The sequence below is a fragment of the Boleophthalmus pectinirostris genome, unplaced genomic scaffold (genome assembly GCF_026225935.1).
Source record: "Boleophthalmus pectinirostris isolate CB_2022bp ecotype Guang Dong unplaced genomic scaffold, ASM2622593v1 HiC_scaffold_6, whole genome shotgun sequence".
Lineage (NCBI taxonomy): Eukaryota > Metazoa > Chordata > Actinopteri > Gobiiformes > Gobiidae > Boleophthalmus > Boleophthalmus pectinirostris.
This window is the reverse complement of record NW_026571447.1, coordinates 29037761-29056132: the sequence shown is the minus strand read 5'-3', so window position 1 is coordinate 29056132 and position 18372 is coordinate 29037761. Positions and strand designations below refer to the sequence as shown.

At 39.0% G+C, this 18372-nt stretch overlaps 1 protein-coding gene across 1 annotated transcript; it reads right to left on the bottom strand.

The window, feature by feature from the left end:
- Positions 1-840: 840 nt before the first annotated feature.
- On the bottom strand, positions 841-18157 carry LOC110163163 (cytochrome P450 11B, mitochondrial). Its single transcript, XM_020928097.2, has 13 exons — positions 17920-18157; positions 17462-17557; positions 16614-16701; positions 15988-16178; positions 14968-15288; positions 14688-14843; positions 14094-14308; positions 6458-6661; positions 5824-6005; positions 5204-5370; positions 3614-3692; positions 2142-2351; positions 841-951 (listed from the first exon to the last, which is right to left on the bottom strand). The coding sequence occupies exons 1-13, from the start codon at positions 18021-18023 to the stop codon at positions 841-843; spliced, it is 2124 nt and encodes a 707-aa protein (XP_020783756.2). The 5' UTR covers positions 18024-18157.
- Positions 18158-18372: the final 215 nt, after the last annotated feature.

The following is an 18372-nucleotide window of genomic DNA, read 5'->3' as shown; positions in this document are numbered from 1 at the left end:
CTGGTCCTGGTCTTGTCCCAGCCTCAGTCCTGTTCTTAATCCCGGGCTGGTCCTGGTCTCAGTCTTGGTCTCAGTCCCGGTCTCAGTCCGAGTCTCAGTCCTGGTCCTAGTCACAGACTTAGTTCTGTTCTCAGTCCTGGTCTGGTCCCGGTTTCAATCCCTTTCTCAGTCCCAGTCTCAGTCTCGGTCTCAGTCCCAGTCTTGATCTCAGTTCTGGTATTGGTTTGGACCTGGTTTAGTCCTGTTTTAGTCCTGGTTCAGTCCGTATGTGCCACAAAAGTCTGGCATTGCAGTTTAAGTCGAGAAACGGGAAACGGCCGTTATCCATTTTTTCCATTATTCATTTTTCACAACTGAAAACTGAAAAAACTAATCCTTATCTGTTTTTTCAATTTGGTTTTGGAGACAAATAATGAAGAAAACAGTTTTTTTGTTATCAATTTTTTTTTTTTTTTATATTGAAAAATAAATGAACGAATGATACACAGATGTTATTGCTTTGCCTGGTATGTTCCAGAAAATGGCATTAAAATATCTTCAGTGAGACAAACTGGTGACACATTCTGGCCAAGTTACAGGTCAGATCTGTGATGAGGTGACCACTCACAGTAAGAATGAATATATTTCAATGCCAATGAAATAAACAAGTTTAATGCTATATTGTGGAACATTCCAGTAACAGCCATGATAACAAGGAGGTGGTGGAGGTTGCCAGTTTTAAAAAGTGCCACTTAAAATGACATTCACAATATACAAAGCAAGTCTGAGTGTTTGATAATTCCTACAGGAGTGAGATGGTCAAACTTTATTGGAGGTGTTTGCTTGAGAACATGAGCTGAATCAGAGCTTGTGGAACGTGATTTTAGGAGGGATCCGCGGCTGTAGGATTAAAGTGTACGTGGTCTCCAGGTCTTCTGAAGAGGGCACAGTCAAGTGGAAGTTCAGCAAGATCTAGACACAAAGTAAACAGGAATCACACAATCAGAATTATTCACTGTAAAAATGACTTATCTTTAAAGGTGTAGAGTTCATCAAATGCTTTTCACCAGGGAAATGTTACTGCTTTGTCTGGAATGTTTCACAGTATGGTATTAAACCTTTCTATCTTCATGGAGACCAAACCAGAACAAGTTACCGGTCAGGTCTGTGGAAAGGCGACCCCACTCACAGTCAGATTGCCTGTTTTTCTAGGCATTTTTTTTGAGCTAAAAAAATCAACTGTAATTGAATAAACATGAAGTAGAGCTGTTTAATGTCATACTGTGGGACTTTCCAGGCAGAAGTCCAGCAAAAGTTACACAATGCACCCTTAAGATAACTTGAATTTCTGTTGTTTTGGTCAGATTTAATGAGTTGGATATAGTTCGATATAGTTATTGGGGCATGACAGCTTTGACAATTCAGTGGCATGAATAGCGTTTGCTTTATCTGAACTAAATGTATCCAACAGCGGGGTTTTATTTTAATTTTTTTATTAAATACAAACTGTGTACATTTCTGGTAGATCGTTTGAACTTGACATTAAAATAAAAAATATATAGAGACTTGTAGGAAATAACTAAGTCTACACCTATATTAACTCAGAGGTCTAACTCTCTGCAGACCTCTAGAACATTTTCCTCCTAAAATTAAGTTTGGTGGTTCTATTCTTGCTCCCATCCATGCATACTATTATTGTGCCCATGTGCAAGACACTTTACCCACCGTCTCTACACTGTATGCATAGAAAGATGAATAAATGAGCGTGTACTATAAAATTGTGACTAAATTAATACATTCTAAATCTAAATTATAGTCCATAAATTGTAGGTTACACACTGGTTACACTTAATAATAATTGCACCTTAATTAGCCTTAATAAAGCATGAACAAAGACTTAATTCCTAATAAACAAATAGTTATTTCATAGTTAATTAAGAATGATGTTGGTTTAGTAACTTCTTAATTAAAGTGTTAGGTTTAGGATACTAATTAAGTAGTGATGTAGTTATTAAGCCTGATTCATTATTAATAAACAATTTGTTCATTATTAATTAAGTCTTTATTTGTGTTTTATTATGGCTAATTATTTATAGTTATTATCAAGTGTAACCTAAATTCTGAGTTGAACGGCACATTATTCTGAAGCCCCTCCTCCTTACGTGCATCAGGAGCAGTTGCATCTCGTTCTCTGCAATCCTTCTCCCCACACACTGCCTCGACCCGAAGCCAAACGCCAAGGAGCGAAACCCCGCCCCCTCTGTGCCTGCCTCCTCTCCTCTGCTCGCCCACCGGCCCGGGTCGAACCGCAGGGGGTCGGGGAACACCTCTGCACTCCGTCCCATCGGGTACAGACAGGCCTGCACCGCTGTCTGTGATAATAACATACATTATATTAGACCTGAAGCATTTAGGAATAACATCTAATTGCATTGATTTATTAAAAAAAACAAACACATGAATCAAAACAGTGTCATTGAAGGTAAGATATATGTAGCCTGCACTGTTACTGTTTTTTTAAAGATACAATCACAAGTGAATCTGTGTTTCCATCGCCTTAACCTGCATATAAAGCATTGTTTCCTAAAGACTGGGTCGCAAGAGATTTTTTGGGGGGGTTGCCTTGTTACAGTCTGCATGTAGCTCTCCCTCTGTACCTCACTACAAAAACACAGACAGGCCCACCTATCTCATTAGAAATGTTGAAATGTTAAAACATGTTTTGTATAGTTTCTAATCTTTTTGTACTATATTTTTCGGACTATACGGTGCACTTAAAATCCTTTAATTTTCTCAAAAATCAACAGTGCACCTTGTAATCCGGTGCGCCTTATATTCCAGAAAATACGGTAATTATTTTATTGACCATTTTGTTCCAATTTTGCTGGTTCATTTGAATGAAAAGAAAAAGAAATGGGCTACATTTAATGTCCAAATAGGCGACTTATGGATCCTTTTATTGCTGGTTCAATTACTGTTTTTCATTATTTAAAACTTGAGTCATACTAATTGTTCAGAGAGACATGATCACTCAGTCAACAATAAAACATCCTCATTAATGTTCAATAATGGTCAAATCCACCTTTATTTTGTGATTTATGAAAAATGTTAACTTGGGTCACGAAGGTTTGTGACTTTTAAAATATTGGTCCTCAGAAAAAAGTTTGGTTAACACTGATATAGAGGACACATCGAAGTTTTTTTATTCTCAGTATATGGACAGGCCTCATGTGAAAGCTCAGAACCTGCAGAATTCACTCATTGAGCTGCAGAGTCTGACTGATGATGGGCTGTAGGTGCTGGGGTTTAGATAATAACCATTCAGATCAGAGAGTCCTTTTAGATTTAAACCAATTGTATTTCACCATTGAAACTGGCAACTCAAATGAGAGACTCATGCAAGGCTCATTCTGTTTTCTGACTGGATAATTGTTTTGAAATACCAAACAACATAAACAAATTGGCCATCATGTCAGCTGTGCAATGGTTTGTAAATAAGAATAAATCAATACTTCAGTTGTAAAAGCAATATTTGATTTGAAGCATGTTTACTTCCTGTCTGTGGACACCAGTAGTCAAATATTTAAACTGAAAAACAAAAAGTGATACAGAAAGTTGTATTATTTGTACTCACCCCGGCCGGGATATGATAGTTCTGGATGACGATGTCTCTGACTGGATAGCGCTGCACTGTGATCCCCACTGGATACAGCCTGCCCACATGAGCACATGAGTACAGTCAACGGTCCACACATTACCGTTTATGACCTATAGTGATCAATAGTCGTTTAGCCTGTGGTCCCGGCTCCTGTCTGTGTGATACAAACCTCTCTAACGGCTGCTGTCACATGAGAGATTGTATTGATCTGAAGGAGCAGGTTTTCTTCACAACAATGACTATCAATGTATGTTTGAGTCCAGCTGCTCGAACATGTGATGGACCGTTTTACACATTATATTTACAGTATAAATCACTAAAATAAAAGCAAAGTAATTAATTATTCTATGTAATTCTTAAAAAGTAATGGAGTTCAGTTCCTTGTTTGTACCTGTGTCATTTTGAAGACTTGATCATTAAAATGTAATTTGTTTTGACTTATTAACTGCTGTGGAAACGGTCCATTTTGTTTTGTTCATCACTCTGAGACTCTTAAACTGAGGTGGAGGAATTTTATGATGCTTTAAAACTCTGATATGACAGATATTAAACTTGGTTTATGGCCAATATCTTGATAATTTCTTGGTCACAAAAATGAATGTCTACTCTACTTCAGCCCAAATGAAATGAGGTGAACTGAATCCAGTCTGTAAGTGTTTGCATTATTCAGTCACTCAGGCGTGATTATGGACTTGTCATAACATTAATGAACTGTGTGGACTCAAGACTAAAAGAGTATTAAGTACAACATTTATGGATTTTCTTTTTGGATATTTCTCTTAAAATACACCAGTATATATATATATACCAGTCAAAAGTTTTAGAACACTACACTTTTTCGAGTTTTTTACTGTTTACTGTTGACCAAAACGTATTCTAAACTTTTGATTCATCATAGTAACCACTTTTGGCAGATATAACAACTAAACACACTCGTGGCTCGTTCTTTTTACAATAGAAATCAAATATTCTTCAGAAAGTTCTTCCCAAGTCTGTTGCAGAAGTTCCCATAAATGTGTGTCACTTGTAGGTTTCTTGGCTTTCACTCTTCTGTCCCATTCATCCCAAAACCAGCTCGATGGGGTTTAAGTCTGGAGACTGTGCTGGACGCTCCATGTTTCAACCTCACCATCTTGTTCTTTTTTCCTGAGGTAGTTTTGGCAGAGCTTGGACTTGTGTTTTGTTATATTTTATATTTTATCTTTTTTTTTATTTTATTTTTTTACCTCTGGCTGGCTCATTTCAAGCTCTTCATTGGACTTGCACGACTTGAATTGCAATAAATAACTGGAAAAATTTGAGTGTTCTAAAACTTTTGACCAGTAGTGTATGTAATTCATGAGTTTCAGGGTTTCAGCTTCCTGTTGGTTTTTTTTGGAAGTATTTTGAGCACTTTTCACCATTCAAAAGAAGTAATATTTTTCCATGGCAACAGTAGTAAATTAACATGACAACTGTACATTATAACTCAAAATTATATTACTCTAAAGTTGCCAAAACTAATGTGAAAGTATACCTGTACCTTATTGCATTTCAACATGTTTTGAGCATGTTTTGAGTCTGTACCTGAGGATCTCCTTGATGGTGCCTTTGAGGAGTGGCGCCCCCTGCAGAGCGGTCTGAGGATCTCCTCCAGCTTTAGCCCACGACTCCCTCACCTGTTGCCTCACCTGCTCCTGCACCACGGGGTTTCGACCCAGCTCAAAGAGAGCAAACTGCAGAGGGACAGCAGTCTGCAACAAAGAGAGGTGGACATGGAGATGAGAGACAGGTACTGAGGGTTTGTGGTTTTCATGGTTCTGATGATTACTCTGGTTGGTAGTGGTTATTTTTTTTATATTGTGGTTTTAAAATAAAGAATACAGAACGTAAGCAGGGACAGTTTATGCACAAAAAAGGAAAGATGTTGTTACGTCATTTGTCTTTGCGTCTGTATAACTGAACATTGTCACTTTTGATAGTATTGTGGGACAATTATAAAACTTTACGTAATTGTTTTTTTTTTGTAAACGCATGTTTGAAGCGGCTTGGTTCAGTAATTACAAAGTTAACCCCAGGGGAAATGAATGCAAAATGACAACATCAGCTTCTGCTCTTCAGTTTCCTTTTATGTTTTTTGTTGATATTGGCTTGTTACATTATTATATTGAAATTAATTAATTCGACGCAGCAATGTTTGAACGTACCGTGTCCACCCCTCCCGCCATCAGCTCAGTCAGGTTGGCTTTGATGAGGTCCAGAGACAGCTGTCCCTTCTCCATCAGCTGACCCAAAACCCCTGGGTACTGCCCCCTACTGGCCACTGTGGATGACTCCTGCGCTCTGGAGGAGGACAGGCGCTGGTAACCCTTCTGGATCCGAGACTCAGCTACAAACCACAGGACAAAGTGTGATTGAGATCACATAGAAACACATACCTTCTAAAAAAAAATGTGTTACTACAATAAAATGTTATTAGTCACCAATTTCTTTAAATAAATTACATGAAGAATATCAATGTAAATAAAAAAGAATAGTTTTCTGAAGATTGTACGTTATTGTACTTGTATTTGACATTTTACAGATATTATATTCCACAAGAAATACAACTATTGGTGCAGTAGTAGTAGCATAAAGCTCCTCATCTCTAGACCTAGTGTTACATTTGGTCAAGTTCGGTCAGAAGTAGCTGGAGAACATGCAAACTGCTCACAGAAAGCCCTCAGGCAGCCCGGCTTTCTTGCTGTGAAGTGCGAGTGCTTGCCATTCCGCAACCTTGGCATGTATAAAAACGCATTTTATATTCCCACATATTTTCTTTATCAATTATTAAAGAGCTACCATGGCTGAAGATGTGGTCCCATGCTTTGGCGTGCTGGGTCCACTGGGGAGCGCCGATGCGGAGGAGCAGGCGAGGGGGCAGAAACAGCAGTGGCAGAGTGGTGGTCAGCATTCTCTCCACCGCCCAAATAAATTTCTGAGACTCGAGGGAAGGAGAAGCGGAGAAGAGGCCAATCCGCTCCCCGTACAGGACATGACAACTGGCTGTGGGAAGAGACGGGTGATGTAAGAAAGAAGGAGGGAGAGAAGGAGAGAGACAGAGAAAGAGAAGGACAGAGAGGTCATTTTCAAGGAGACAAATAAAATACCAGTACGCTGCATTAATACTGATTTGAGTGAAAAGTCCTACACTCCAAAAAACCCAAACTATTTTCTACATTTTATAATACATCAAATATATGATGCAAGACATATGAAATAGTAGTAAGTTAAAAAAAGTAACTCAACTAAACATAATTTATCCTCAGCGTGTCCACCCTTTGGTTGCTGACAGAGCTGCACACACTTGGCTTTCACTCAATGAGCTTCATGATGAAGTCTCCTGAAATGGTTTTCACTTCACAGTATTAAGAAATGTCAAAGGTGCAAACTAAGGTTCAGAGTTATTTTTATTTTTTTTATTTGAGTTATTTAGAATTTTATGTTTTCTTTGCTATATTTGTTCATTCATAGTTTTTATGCCTTCATCAAGATCACAAATAATCATAAACTAGAAAAGCACTCAGAGAGCGCAGACCTCCGCCAAGGACTACCCCCATTTTTTATATAAATTGCGATAAAATCAGTCTTCTGGATCAGATCCGGATCAGCCTTTGGAATATGAAAGAGGATCCCATTGTCCATCCCTGAGTCAAATTCCATGGGGTTTGGTCAATAATTAACCGAGATATTGAGAAACAAAATTTTTGGCCCCATTTACCACAATGTTAACTAAAATTTCAAAGTGATCCAGAATCCAGGATTTCTTCCGGATCACCCCCAAAATGAAATCAATTCTTCCTTTTCACATTTCCAACAAATTCTGAAAATTTCATCAAAATCGGTCCATAACTTTTTGAGTTATGTTGCTAACAGACAAACAAACAAACAAACGCCGGCAAAAACATGACCTCCTTGGTGGAGGTAAAAAAGAAGAATACATGAAAAAGTGTGTCCATGCTTTTGAGTGGTAGTGTAAGTTAAATTAAGAATTGGTGATTTTGATTTGACTTTTGTCTTATTGCATTGAAGGTCCCACATCACGCTCATCAAAACAAGTCTGGAGTTGTTTTGTTTTGTTTCATTCATACAAAATCCTCAAATCCTGATACTTAGACTGAGTTCTCTCAAACAGAAAACACTCTTTGGATGATTTCAGCTCTGGAATTTCCAATCTCTACTAACTAAAGGTAAAAGGTAGCTGTTAACTTGAAAACTGCCACTTCATGACATCACAAGGTGGAGCATTTTTGAGCTTTGGAGATGTAGGTGGATTAATAATAAAGAGTTACTCAAACACTTGTGACTGAAAAATAAACAACTCTGTGTATGTTTTTGGGGAGCTAACAACATTCTAACATGGTTTAAAGCTCACAAGATCTTCAAAAAAGAAAATTAATACTTAATTCAAGTCATTTTCATCTTGATATTAAGTTTTTGCAGTGTGTCCAAAACCAAGGAGCTCGTGTCCTCTGAGAGTCTGAGTCTGAGCACAGAGGAGCAGGTGGAGGCCTTCAGATACACGGGGGTTCTGTTGGACACTCACATGGCCTTCAGCACAGACATGCACAGCCGTCTCTTCCTACTCAGGAGGCTGAGGCCCACGCATTTTTTACTGTCTACAAATCATCACTGAGTCAGCCGTCTCCAGGTTCATATTTACTGTAAACTGACTGGCCAGAGCCAACAAAAAAAGTGGAAAAAAACAGGAAGAAAAGAATTATTTCAGCTGACACTTCCAACGCAAGCTTCTAAGGTTTTAGAGGTTGTTTTTAAAAGTACAGTGTGTAACCTTCAGGAGATGGCATGTCACCTGCATGATTTAATGGAAACAAAAAGTTAAAACCATACTTCAGAACATTCTCCTTGAAGATAGAGACTTCTTATGCAATACTGTGACTGTTATAGCAAAATGAGTAAAGTTTGTGAAGATGCAAGACTGCTCAGAGGAAGAATCCATATTTTTAGAACATTAAACATGACCAAACATGCTTTTATTTTTGTTTATTTTATGGTTAAAAGGTTACATATACATACTTTAAATATGCTATGGATGTATACTTGGTGCACACCTCAGAGTCTGTGTAAAAGTGCTTGTTTTTACAGTGCACGGCTACTCCTCCAGAAGCATCTCACACCTCGTCTCGGAAACACATTGACAACATAGATGAGACTGGACTGGAATTCCTGCCTGTCTGTTCCTACTTTAGCTTTAACACCACCGTGCGTTTGAACAGAGCCTGTCTGATCCCACTCCACAACAAAGTCATCAGGCTGTCCTTCTCTCTCTCACACTCACACACGCACCGCACATGCACGCAACTATTCACACTTAACACAGGCACGGTGCACAGAGCCAGGCCTATATGAAACAGGACAGCACTCAGAAAAGGAATGTCGAGCCTTGTTTAAAGGTCCTGTATTACACAATACAGATTCCTGTGAGCTGTAAGCCATGTTAGAATGTTGCTACCTCCTCAAAAACATATCTGGAATTGTGTTTTGTTTCATTCACATGTGTTAGAGTAAAGTCTTTGTGCCATTTGTTCTTTTGAATTTCAATTAAGAATGAAAAACAATAAAATGGGAAAACAGTTTGTCATTTCATTATTCCCCTTTAGTGTAAAAAAAAACAAAAAACAAAAACAAACGATTGCTGTTTCCAGTATTTAATTTAAAGTTTATTTCAAAAAACAGTCTCGGTGCCTATTTCAATTTTGATATTTTATTCTCTCTGGTTTATATGTCCCAGAAGTTCTGCTGCTAGAAAGTAATAAAATAACAACATTAAAAGAGGCACCAATACTGTTTTTTTCTGGTTGGTGTTATTTAAAATAAACTTTAAATTATTAGATGGGATATTTGAAATAGAGGTTGAAATCTGTTTTTTGTCTGACACTAAAACAGAGTAATGAAATAACAAACTGTTTTCCCATTTTATTATTTTTCGTTCTTAATTGAAATTCTAAAGAACGAATGGTACACAGACTGAGTAACTCTTTATTATTATCTGTCTACATCTCCAAAGCTCAAAAGGCTCTGTCCCTTCCACATTGTGATGAGTTTAGTAAATTCAAGGCTGAAATTATCCAAATGATTCTAGTGAAGGTGTATGGATTTTAAAAACACAGTGGAGCACTTCCTGTATTAACACATGACATCACAAGGCGATGCTTGTTTTCTGTTTGAGAGAAGAACAGGAGGGATTGTGTATTAAACATGTGATGTGTGTTTGTGAGGTGAAAACAACTTTATAACACAGATCAGAAAATGGTGTAAAATGGGGCAGTTCTGAATTTTGGACATAGGACCTCATTTCCTAGTGAGCCAGAGTGTTGGAGACGTGAGGAGGCACTTTTTAAAATATTCCATCCAGTCCTTGTATTTGCAGAGGTCGCTGGTGCTAGGCTAGTGCATGTCAGTGGCCATAGTTATCCTGCCACTAAAAATAGTTTTACCCACTCCACAAAACACCTGAAACAAATCTATTATTACACCAGACTATCCATGTAAATGTCTGTGTCAATTGAATAATGTTTGAAATAAAACTAACCTTGTATCACATGAATCATCGCATGTTGAGGGACTATTTTCTCATATATCAGTCCGCCACTGCCGAGCTTTCTATCAGGAAGTACAACTCGCTGCTGCTGCTCAGACATAAATCCTTCAAATGCAAGATTGGTTTTACTTCTAAAATTATTCTATCGACACAGACATTTACATCGACAGTCTGGCGTAATAATAGATTTGTTTCGGGTGTTTTGTGGAGTGGGTAAGACTGTTTTTAGTGTCAGGATAACTATGGCCATTAACATGCACTAGCCTAGTACCAGTGACATCTGCAAATACAGGGACTGGATGGAATATTTAAAAAAGTGTCTCCACACGTCTCCAACACTCTGGTTCACTAGGAAATGAGGTCCTATGTCCAAAATTCAGAACTGTCCCTTTAAGTATATTTGTTCTAATATTTATTCATCTAGATTTTTGAGTGTCTTCTTTTCTCTTGCTGTTCTTAAACTGTGCTTTGCAACCCTGGAATTTCCCCATTGTGAGCTTATCTTATCCTATGTTATTAGTTAATATGACATACAACTTTTGGTTTCATTATGTTTCTGACTTGTTCCAAAGTTAATAATTAACTCCTGAATACTCACAGCTACTGAATTAAAACTATTTTAAAGGTGGATCGCATATCCATTTTAATGTTTGTCTACATGGAGATGTATGGAAAATAATTTGTTTCATCAGATTTAGAATTTTAAACACTGTTGAATTTCTCATTTTGAATGTTTTAATTCTGAAAAAACATGTTTGAATTATTTTTATTTTTAATTTTAGTTGCTGAAATTTTAAGTGTACATTTTCAAAAGGTTTAAAATTCAAAAAAAATAAAAAAATCACCTTTTAACTATTGCACACAAATATTTTCAAGCTCTCAAATTCAACAGTCAAAATTCAGAGTGTCAAATTCGCAGTGAAAAAAAATTGCAGGAAAGATCCAAGATGCGAAGGCCAAAGCAATCGATCCAAAGTGATCCGATTTAACTAAAATTCAGAATACAAATAGTTCAGTTCTTTTTTCAGAGTTATAAAATTCAAAGTGAGAAATTCAGCTGTATTTAAAAGTCCAAATCTGATGGAACAAATTATCTTCCACGGAGACGTTATTGCTTTGATCAAAATGTTTAAAAGTATGGCATTAAAATTATGTATCGCCATGGAGACAAATATACAGGTCTGACATGTAACAAGCCATGTCACAAGTCAGATCTGTGGAGAGACGAGCCCACTCACAGTAGAATGTAAACTCTCATAAATGTTATTTTGAGCACTAATAATCAGACAAAAATTCAGACAAAATACCAAATAATAGCATCTCCATGGAAACAAGTAAAGAGCAGACCTTCTACTAGAAAAGTTATGCCGTGCAACTTAAATTAATCAAAATATTCCTCTTTTTTTTTGCAGTGTGCACATAGTAAAATGCTGACACTTATAATAGACGTGTGGTGTTGAGAGCCAGGCCTGTAGACAGAATGCAGCTGCTTTGATCGCGTTTGTCGTGTCTATTTTAAATGCAGCGCTGTTCTCCTTGACCCCCTGAGTCCAGTATATGCTAATGACAGACAGAATGAGAAACGGTTCTATAAAGGTGAAACTGGCCCAAAGCAAAGTGAAGCATAGAAGGGCAGGACTGAGTAACACCTTTTTTTCATAATTTTGTGACAGAATTATTTAACCTTGGCTTAGTTCATTTCTGTCAGTAGAAAAGTTATAAAACCCACATTATGACATTAAAAAATTAACTCTGCCTTAGAATTTTAAAATATCCACCATGTAACTTTTCTACTGAGTTCGCCGACTTCTTGTCGCCATGGAGATGCTATTGCTTTCCTTGAAGTACAGCACACAAGTTTTATTCAGTTGCAGATGTTGCTGATGTGAGTGAGCTTGTACTTCATGTAACGTGACCTTCATGTCACTCTTGCTCACTCGTTTCCATGGAGATAGATAAGTTTAAAGCCATACTGTGGGTCATTTGAGGCAAAGCAATTACATATCTGGTCAAATTTGACCTCACAAGAACATAACCTATTCATAGGTTTCAGTTTCCCGTTATAGGAGTTTTCATTTCCAAATATAGGTATAATATTTTGTTTTTTAAAAAGTCTAACAATATGGCAATGGTGCTCTTTTCTCATCAGTCTGAAACCCATGGATACGTCTGTGATTAAGTGTGTTCTCCTCGACCCACTGAGCTACAAAATGCTAATGAGTTTCTTTGCCGTGGTTGTTCAAAGGTGAGGCTGACCTAAAAGGAAAGCGTGCTATTACTAAGGGAGACCGACAAGGCCGATTTCAATAAAAAGTGATTCTGCAGACAGAAGCTTGGACGTCACACCCTACGTCAGAGCACATGCACTGAATAACAACAAGAGATAGGCTCCATCCTAACTGAATATAACTAAAGATATCTGTAGGAGTGGTGCAAGACTTCTAGACTTACTTACATGGGGAGGTGTAACTCAGATGGAAAAGGGCACATATTATGCTGCTTTCTGATCTATCTTATAATGTTGTTTCTCATCAAAAACATGAGTTGTGTTTTGTTTCTTTCACACATGTTTATCACACAGATACACTCTATATTTAGGCAAGGAGTTCCTCTTGCAAAACAGTTTCTTCCACCTTGTGATGTCATGTTAATTATTAACTAATTAATTAATTAATCATTGCATTTATATAGCGCCTTTCAAGATACCAAAAGCACTTTACAGTTCATTGTTCATTCACTCCACACTCAGTGGTAGCAAGCTACTTTTGTAGACACTGCTGCCCTGGGGCAGACAATCTGCGCCATCGGCCCCTCCGACCACTACCATCACTCATACACACACCATTTTCATACTAGGCAATGTGGGTGAAGTGTCTTGCCTAAAAACACAACAGTTTTTGCCACTGGTGCCCCGCTGTGGTAGCCAGGCTGACGCCACCTAGTGCCTCCACCCAATTTAATTTCTCTCCAGCGACTAGGTCAGGAATCAGAATACAATAGAAAAACAAAACCCCAGAAGTGCAAGTTTGAGCACCACCCAATCAGCGAAGAACCATACATTCTGTGTTGTCAATGATTCCCGAGATCGAGCATTTAAAGCCGGAACAAAGAGAGTGTTTGGTTAATTTTATCAAGGAGAAAGACGTTATTGTCCTTCTTCCTACAGGATTTGGGAAAAGCTTAATATAACAGTTAGCCCCATTAGCGGCGCATCACATACGTTACGACCAAATCGTAGCAATTGGTTAAATGATTAAAAAAAAAATTCTAACACTGCGAGGTCAGACAGTTTCTACGAAGTGAAACAATGTGAAACCAGCTACTACTGTGGCATCTGTAATTCCCAGTGTTCTCCCATCCAAGTACAGGCCCAGCCTGGCTTAGCTTCTGAGATCTGAGGAAATCAGGCTTTGACAAGCTGGTATGGCCATGTAGTGATACAGGAAATGCTCCAGACATCTCCATACACTTTCACTAGAATCATTTGGATACTTTCAGCCCTGGAATGCCCAGTCTCTGCAACTAAAGGTAAAAGGAGCTGTTAAGTAGAAAACTATCATGACATCACAAGGTGGAACAGAGACGTAGGCAGAATAATAATAAAGGGTTACTCAAATGTGTGAATGAAACAAAACACAACTTGAGGTATGTTTTTGAGGAGGTAACAACATTCTAACAAAATATTACTGAAATAAGAGTAACAGTATGCAGTCAGAAAACTACTCCAGTAATACTCACCTCTGAATTCAAGTGATTTGTAGGTATTTTCATTTTTTGGAAGTGAGCCATTTTCCTATAAGTAGCTCTTGCTTTAAATCTTTTTAAAGAGGTGCGTAAATAGTACAAATATACACACACAAAACACCAGGCTCTAACCTTCCAGGGCAAAGCGAAAGAGGTCAGGGCTGGGGTCGAGGGTGAGGCTGCGTCTGCTTCCTTGGCCACGTCCCTCACGCTCCACTCGTCCAATCAGCATCTGGCAGAAATCTGTGGCCACTTCATTGAGCAGGGGCAGAAAGCGTCGTACGGCTGAGGCCATCATCACCTCCTTGTTGAGCAGCAGGCGGTCGGATCGCCACTCCTCACCATTTCTACAGAAGAGAGGGCCATTTAAAGTTCACCCATAGCTGGCTGATTGTGAGCAAAAGAAAAAACTAGAGTGTGGACTTGGATATACAGGTTTTAGTGCATAGGACAAGTTTAATGTTTTTCTAATTTGGTTTGATGGGATAGTATAGCTGTGGTAAATTTTTATCAAAGATTTACATAAGTCAAGAAAAATACAAAATATAAAAATACAGGGAGTAGCAATAAGTTCTAAAACTAAATATCTATATCATTAACACAGAAGATTCCATCCAAAATGCAGGGACAATTAATGCACAAGAACAACATCTCTCTGGCAGTTAATTTGATGACATTCGATCACCCACTATTATTCGTATTTGAGGGTTATAATGTGATACTAACTTGAGGAAGACCCCCTTGCTGTGCTGTCGGATCTCTCGGTGCGTGGCCCAGGCTGTGAGGGTCATCCTCTGAGGGTGCAGCCCCTCGGAGCGGAACAGCTCACTGATGTCGCCCGGCAATAGGATGTTCACTGTGTTTTGGGTGCCCACGTGTTCTCTGCACAGAGACATGTCATAGACCTTAAATTCACTTGGAACCCCTTCTAGACCCCCATTTAGGCCCACTTTAGATCCCCTTAGACCCCGTTAGCCCCCCCAGTCCCCGCTCTAATGCGTGGTACCTGTAGATGGGTCCCAGCTCCTTGAAGGTCTTCTCCATGTGCTTGTGCAGGTGTCTGAAACGATCCTCTCTCCAGAACTTGAGCAGGTTGACCCAGCCGCTGCGTCCAGTGTGAGGGATCTCCTCAAATCTGCGTACGCGCCCGTCTACACCCCTCCTCCGGACCCCCACAGTCCTCACTGCCCCCTGCTCCACTGCCCCATCCTCCACTGGGCTGGTAGCAGCCAGACTGAAGCCTCTGGGGAGCACCTGTCTGCAGGCCTGTCCCTGAGAGCACCACACCATCACTGGGGAGGACATGCTCCTCTTGGCTCCAGTCCCTCTGTGGACCAGAACTCAGTCAAGTCTGGATCAGGACTGTCTCAGGTCTGGACCAGCCTCAGGTCTGGGCTGCCCCCTCTCAAACCTAAAATCCTTGAACGTGCTCCATCATGTGATGTAAGGACCAATGATTTATGAATCTAAAGTCAAGAGTTCAAGAGAAACACAACAGCACAAATGTAGTTTGAGCCAAAACACTCAACTCCACAGCACGAAAAACAAGTCAAGGACAAAGTTAAAGAGGTTTATTCATTTGTCCTCTGTGGGACACCTGGCTTTGTAACTGTCAATGAGAACGACACAGACATCTCCACAAAGATCCAGTTATATCATGTACAGTAGTGTACACAACACATCATATACAACATTTACATAAACATTAAATGACTTCAAGTTTGTTTTTTTTACACTTTTGAGAATTCCATCAGAGACATCTGTACATCCTCTTGTTGGTAACATTATCACCTGATCATTACATAAAAGGCAAAACAACAGAGAATACAGTTGAAAACATTCAAGTGAGACTACTAAATCCCATTCGTCATAATATTAAATAAACAGTTCTTAAACACATCTCTGATGAGATGACATGACTCTTCTGACTTGAGTGTTGTGGTGACATGACTCTTCTGACTTGAGTGTTGTGGTGACATGACTCCGCTGACTTGAATGAAATCACGTGACTGCAGACTTGGGTCACATGACTCTGCAGCCGTCTGCGCTCGGGCCGCTGGCTCCAATCACTGGGTTGAGGCTGAGACCTTGGAAAGCGCTGAGCAGGTCGAAGCCCTCGTCCTTGGTCTGAGCTTCTGGATAAATAATCTTGGACAGCTCATGAGGCAGTGCCACTTTCCCCCCGAAGGAGCGCAGGTGGTACCAGTCCTGAGGGTCCTGTCCACCAAACATATTAGAGTTTATGCATCTCATCAGATTTGAAATATGAACACTGTTACATTTACAGGTTAAAGTAACCTCAGTACTGGCCAAATGCCTCATAAGTCATTGGTTATGTGGTGACATTAACTGTGAAGACTTGTTTTTTTTTTTTGGTAATGTGTTAAAATATCAGCTAGTCAAAATATTTTAATAACTACACCTTAATTTGCATTAATAAAGTACAAACAAATATCCCAACCCTTACTCCTAACCCTTATTAAGTAGTTATCAGAATCTGTATTTGCTATTTGTACTTAATGAATAATGTCTTTTTTCATGCTTTATTAGGACAGTAAATAAAGTAGAAGTCATTATAAACCAATAAAGATAATAAATAGAATCTGGTCTAATCCAAGGTGAATAAAAATCAAACTCAAAGCATAGGCCCACCTCAGACAGTTGGTATTTCCTCCTGAAGTGTGCTCTCATGGCGGCTCTCTCTGCATTCTTCTGAGCGTTCATGGCTTCCCTCAGTTTCCTGTGAACACAAACACAGCTGACAAACTGCACAATTTTTTCTATATGAGACGTAAACAAACAATGAAACAGGTGCTGCAAAACAAACAGGTTTGAACACTACGGATGTGAGAGATGTGAATGTCACTCATTATTGTACTGACAGTCTGCAGTCACCTTCAGTAAATCACTCAATACTGCTGGTTCAGAAATACTTATATGTTGTCAAATCCAAAGTTAAATAAGTCCCATTGTGCTTGTGCCTCCTACAGTATATAGTTAATCCATGATATCTGTGGTTTATTATGTTATAAATTGCACATTTTAAGTCTCAATATTGATCAACTTAATAAAAGCAATATGTCCACTGACTTCCACGTTAGAAACTATGGTGAAGCTGATATCACTGTAAACTTCATTACAGCAAAGAGTCCTCTATAAATAGCTCTGGATCACGACAGCGAGCAGCAGATTTTTCATTTGTAACAAAATTACTAAACAATGCTGCCAAATGAGTATCACTCATCAAAATAAAACTGGAGAATGAAGTACGTAAGAGCAATGGGGTATACAGGTGGCAGTGAAAACAAGGATTGATCGAACACCAAGTACTCCACTGTTTGTTTTTGTGTTGTGTTGTGTTTTTGATCTTATGAATATCAGTCTTACATTGCTTTTACATTGATCCAAACTGTACTGTAAAATACAATTTTGGATTTAGCACAATCTCTTTTTTGAGTCCGTGTGTACTAAACCTAGTGCCTTGTTAACTGTGCCCTCACCTCTCCTTGTCGAGGTCGGCCTGGTAGGAGCGAGGGGGAGTCTGTCTCAGAGGGTCCTTCCTCCTCCTGGTGCCCGGCCGTCTGTCTCTCCTCGACCTGTGTCCCCAGAAACACAGGCTGATGTCAGTTACATTTACAGTGTGGACAAAACATATAAAACTGTTCTTTATTTAACAGACACATACACTGATGAAATATTGTGTATAATGACTCTGATCTGCTCCATCAGCCCCACCAATCACTCATGCACCCATACTAGGCCATGTGGGTGAAGAGTCTTGCCAAAGGACACAACAACAGTTTTGGCACTGGGACCCCACTGTGGTAACTGAAATTTATAGTGGTCTCCCATCCAGCTTCAGAGAGTTGACAATTACTTGTTGCTGTCTTTACTTCTACATGAATAATTACAATGTAAAGTTACTTTAAAGTAATCCTCTTCTGTTTATTGTCTTCACCTGTGTCCCGAGCAGAGCCTCTTCTCCTCCTGCTTCAGCACACAGCTTGTCAGCTTCCTCATGGGCTTCTGAAAGCACTTCTTCACTTTCACCACTGACTCCATGTGCTCTGTGTAATCAAAGGTGTTCAGAGGAGATGTGCTTGTGTTGTTCTCTGCTCATGTTGTGCTGCTCTGCAGACGTGGATTTGGGTCGAGGGCTGTGGAGAAGACAAAGACACACATAAGATCTTATTATTATTACTTATTATTTTATACAGATTGTATTGTTGGAGTTCAGAACACATCACAACATTTTATTAATATTTTACAGCGAATCATCAACATTCCCTGGGGGTGTGAGGCTAACTGTCAGCACAGTTCTGTCTGAGGCTTTGTTAGACTCTAATTTGAGCTTTGTTTTAACACACACTAACCAGAAAGAGCTGAGTTCACTGAAACTATAAGTGAGATG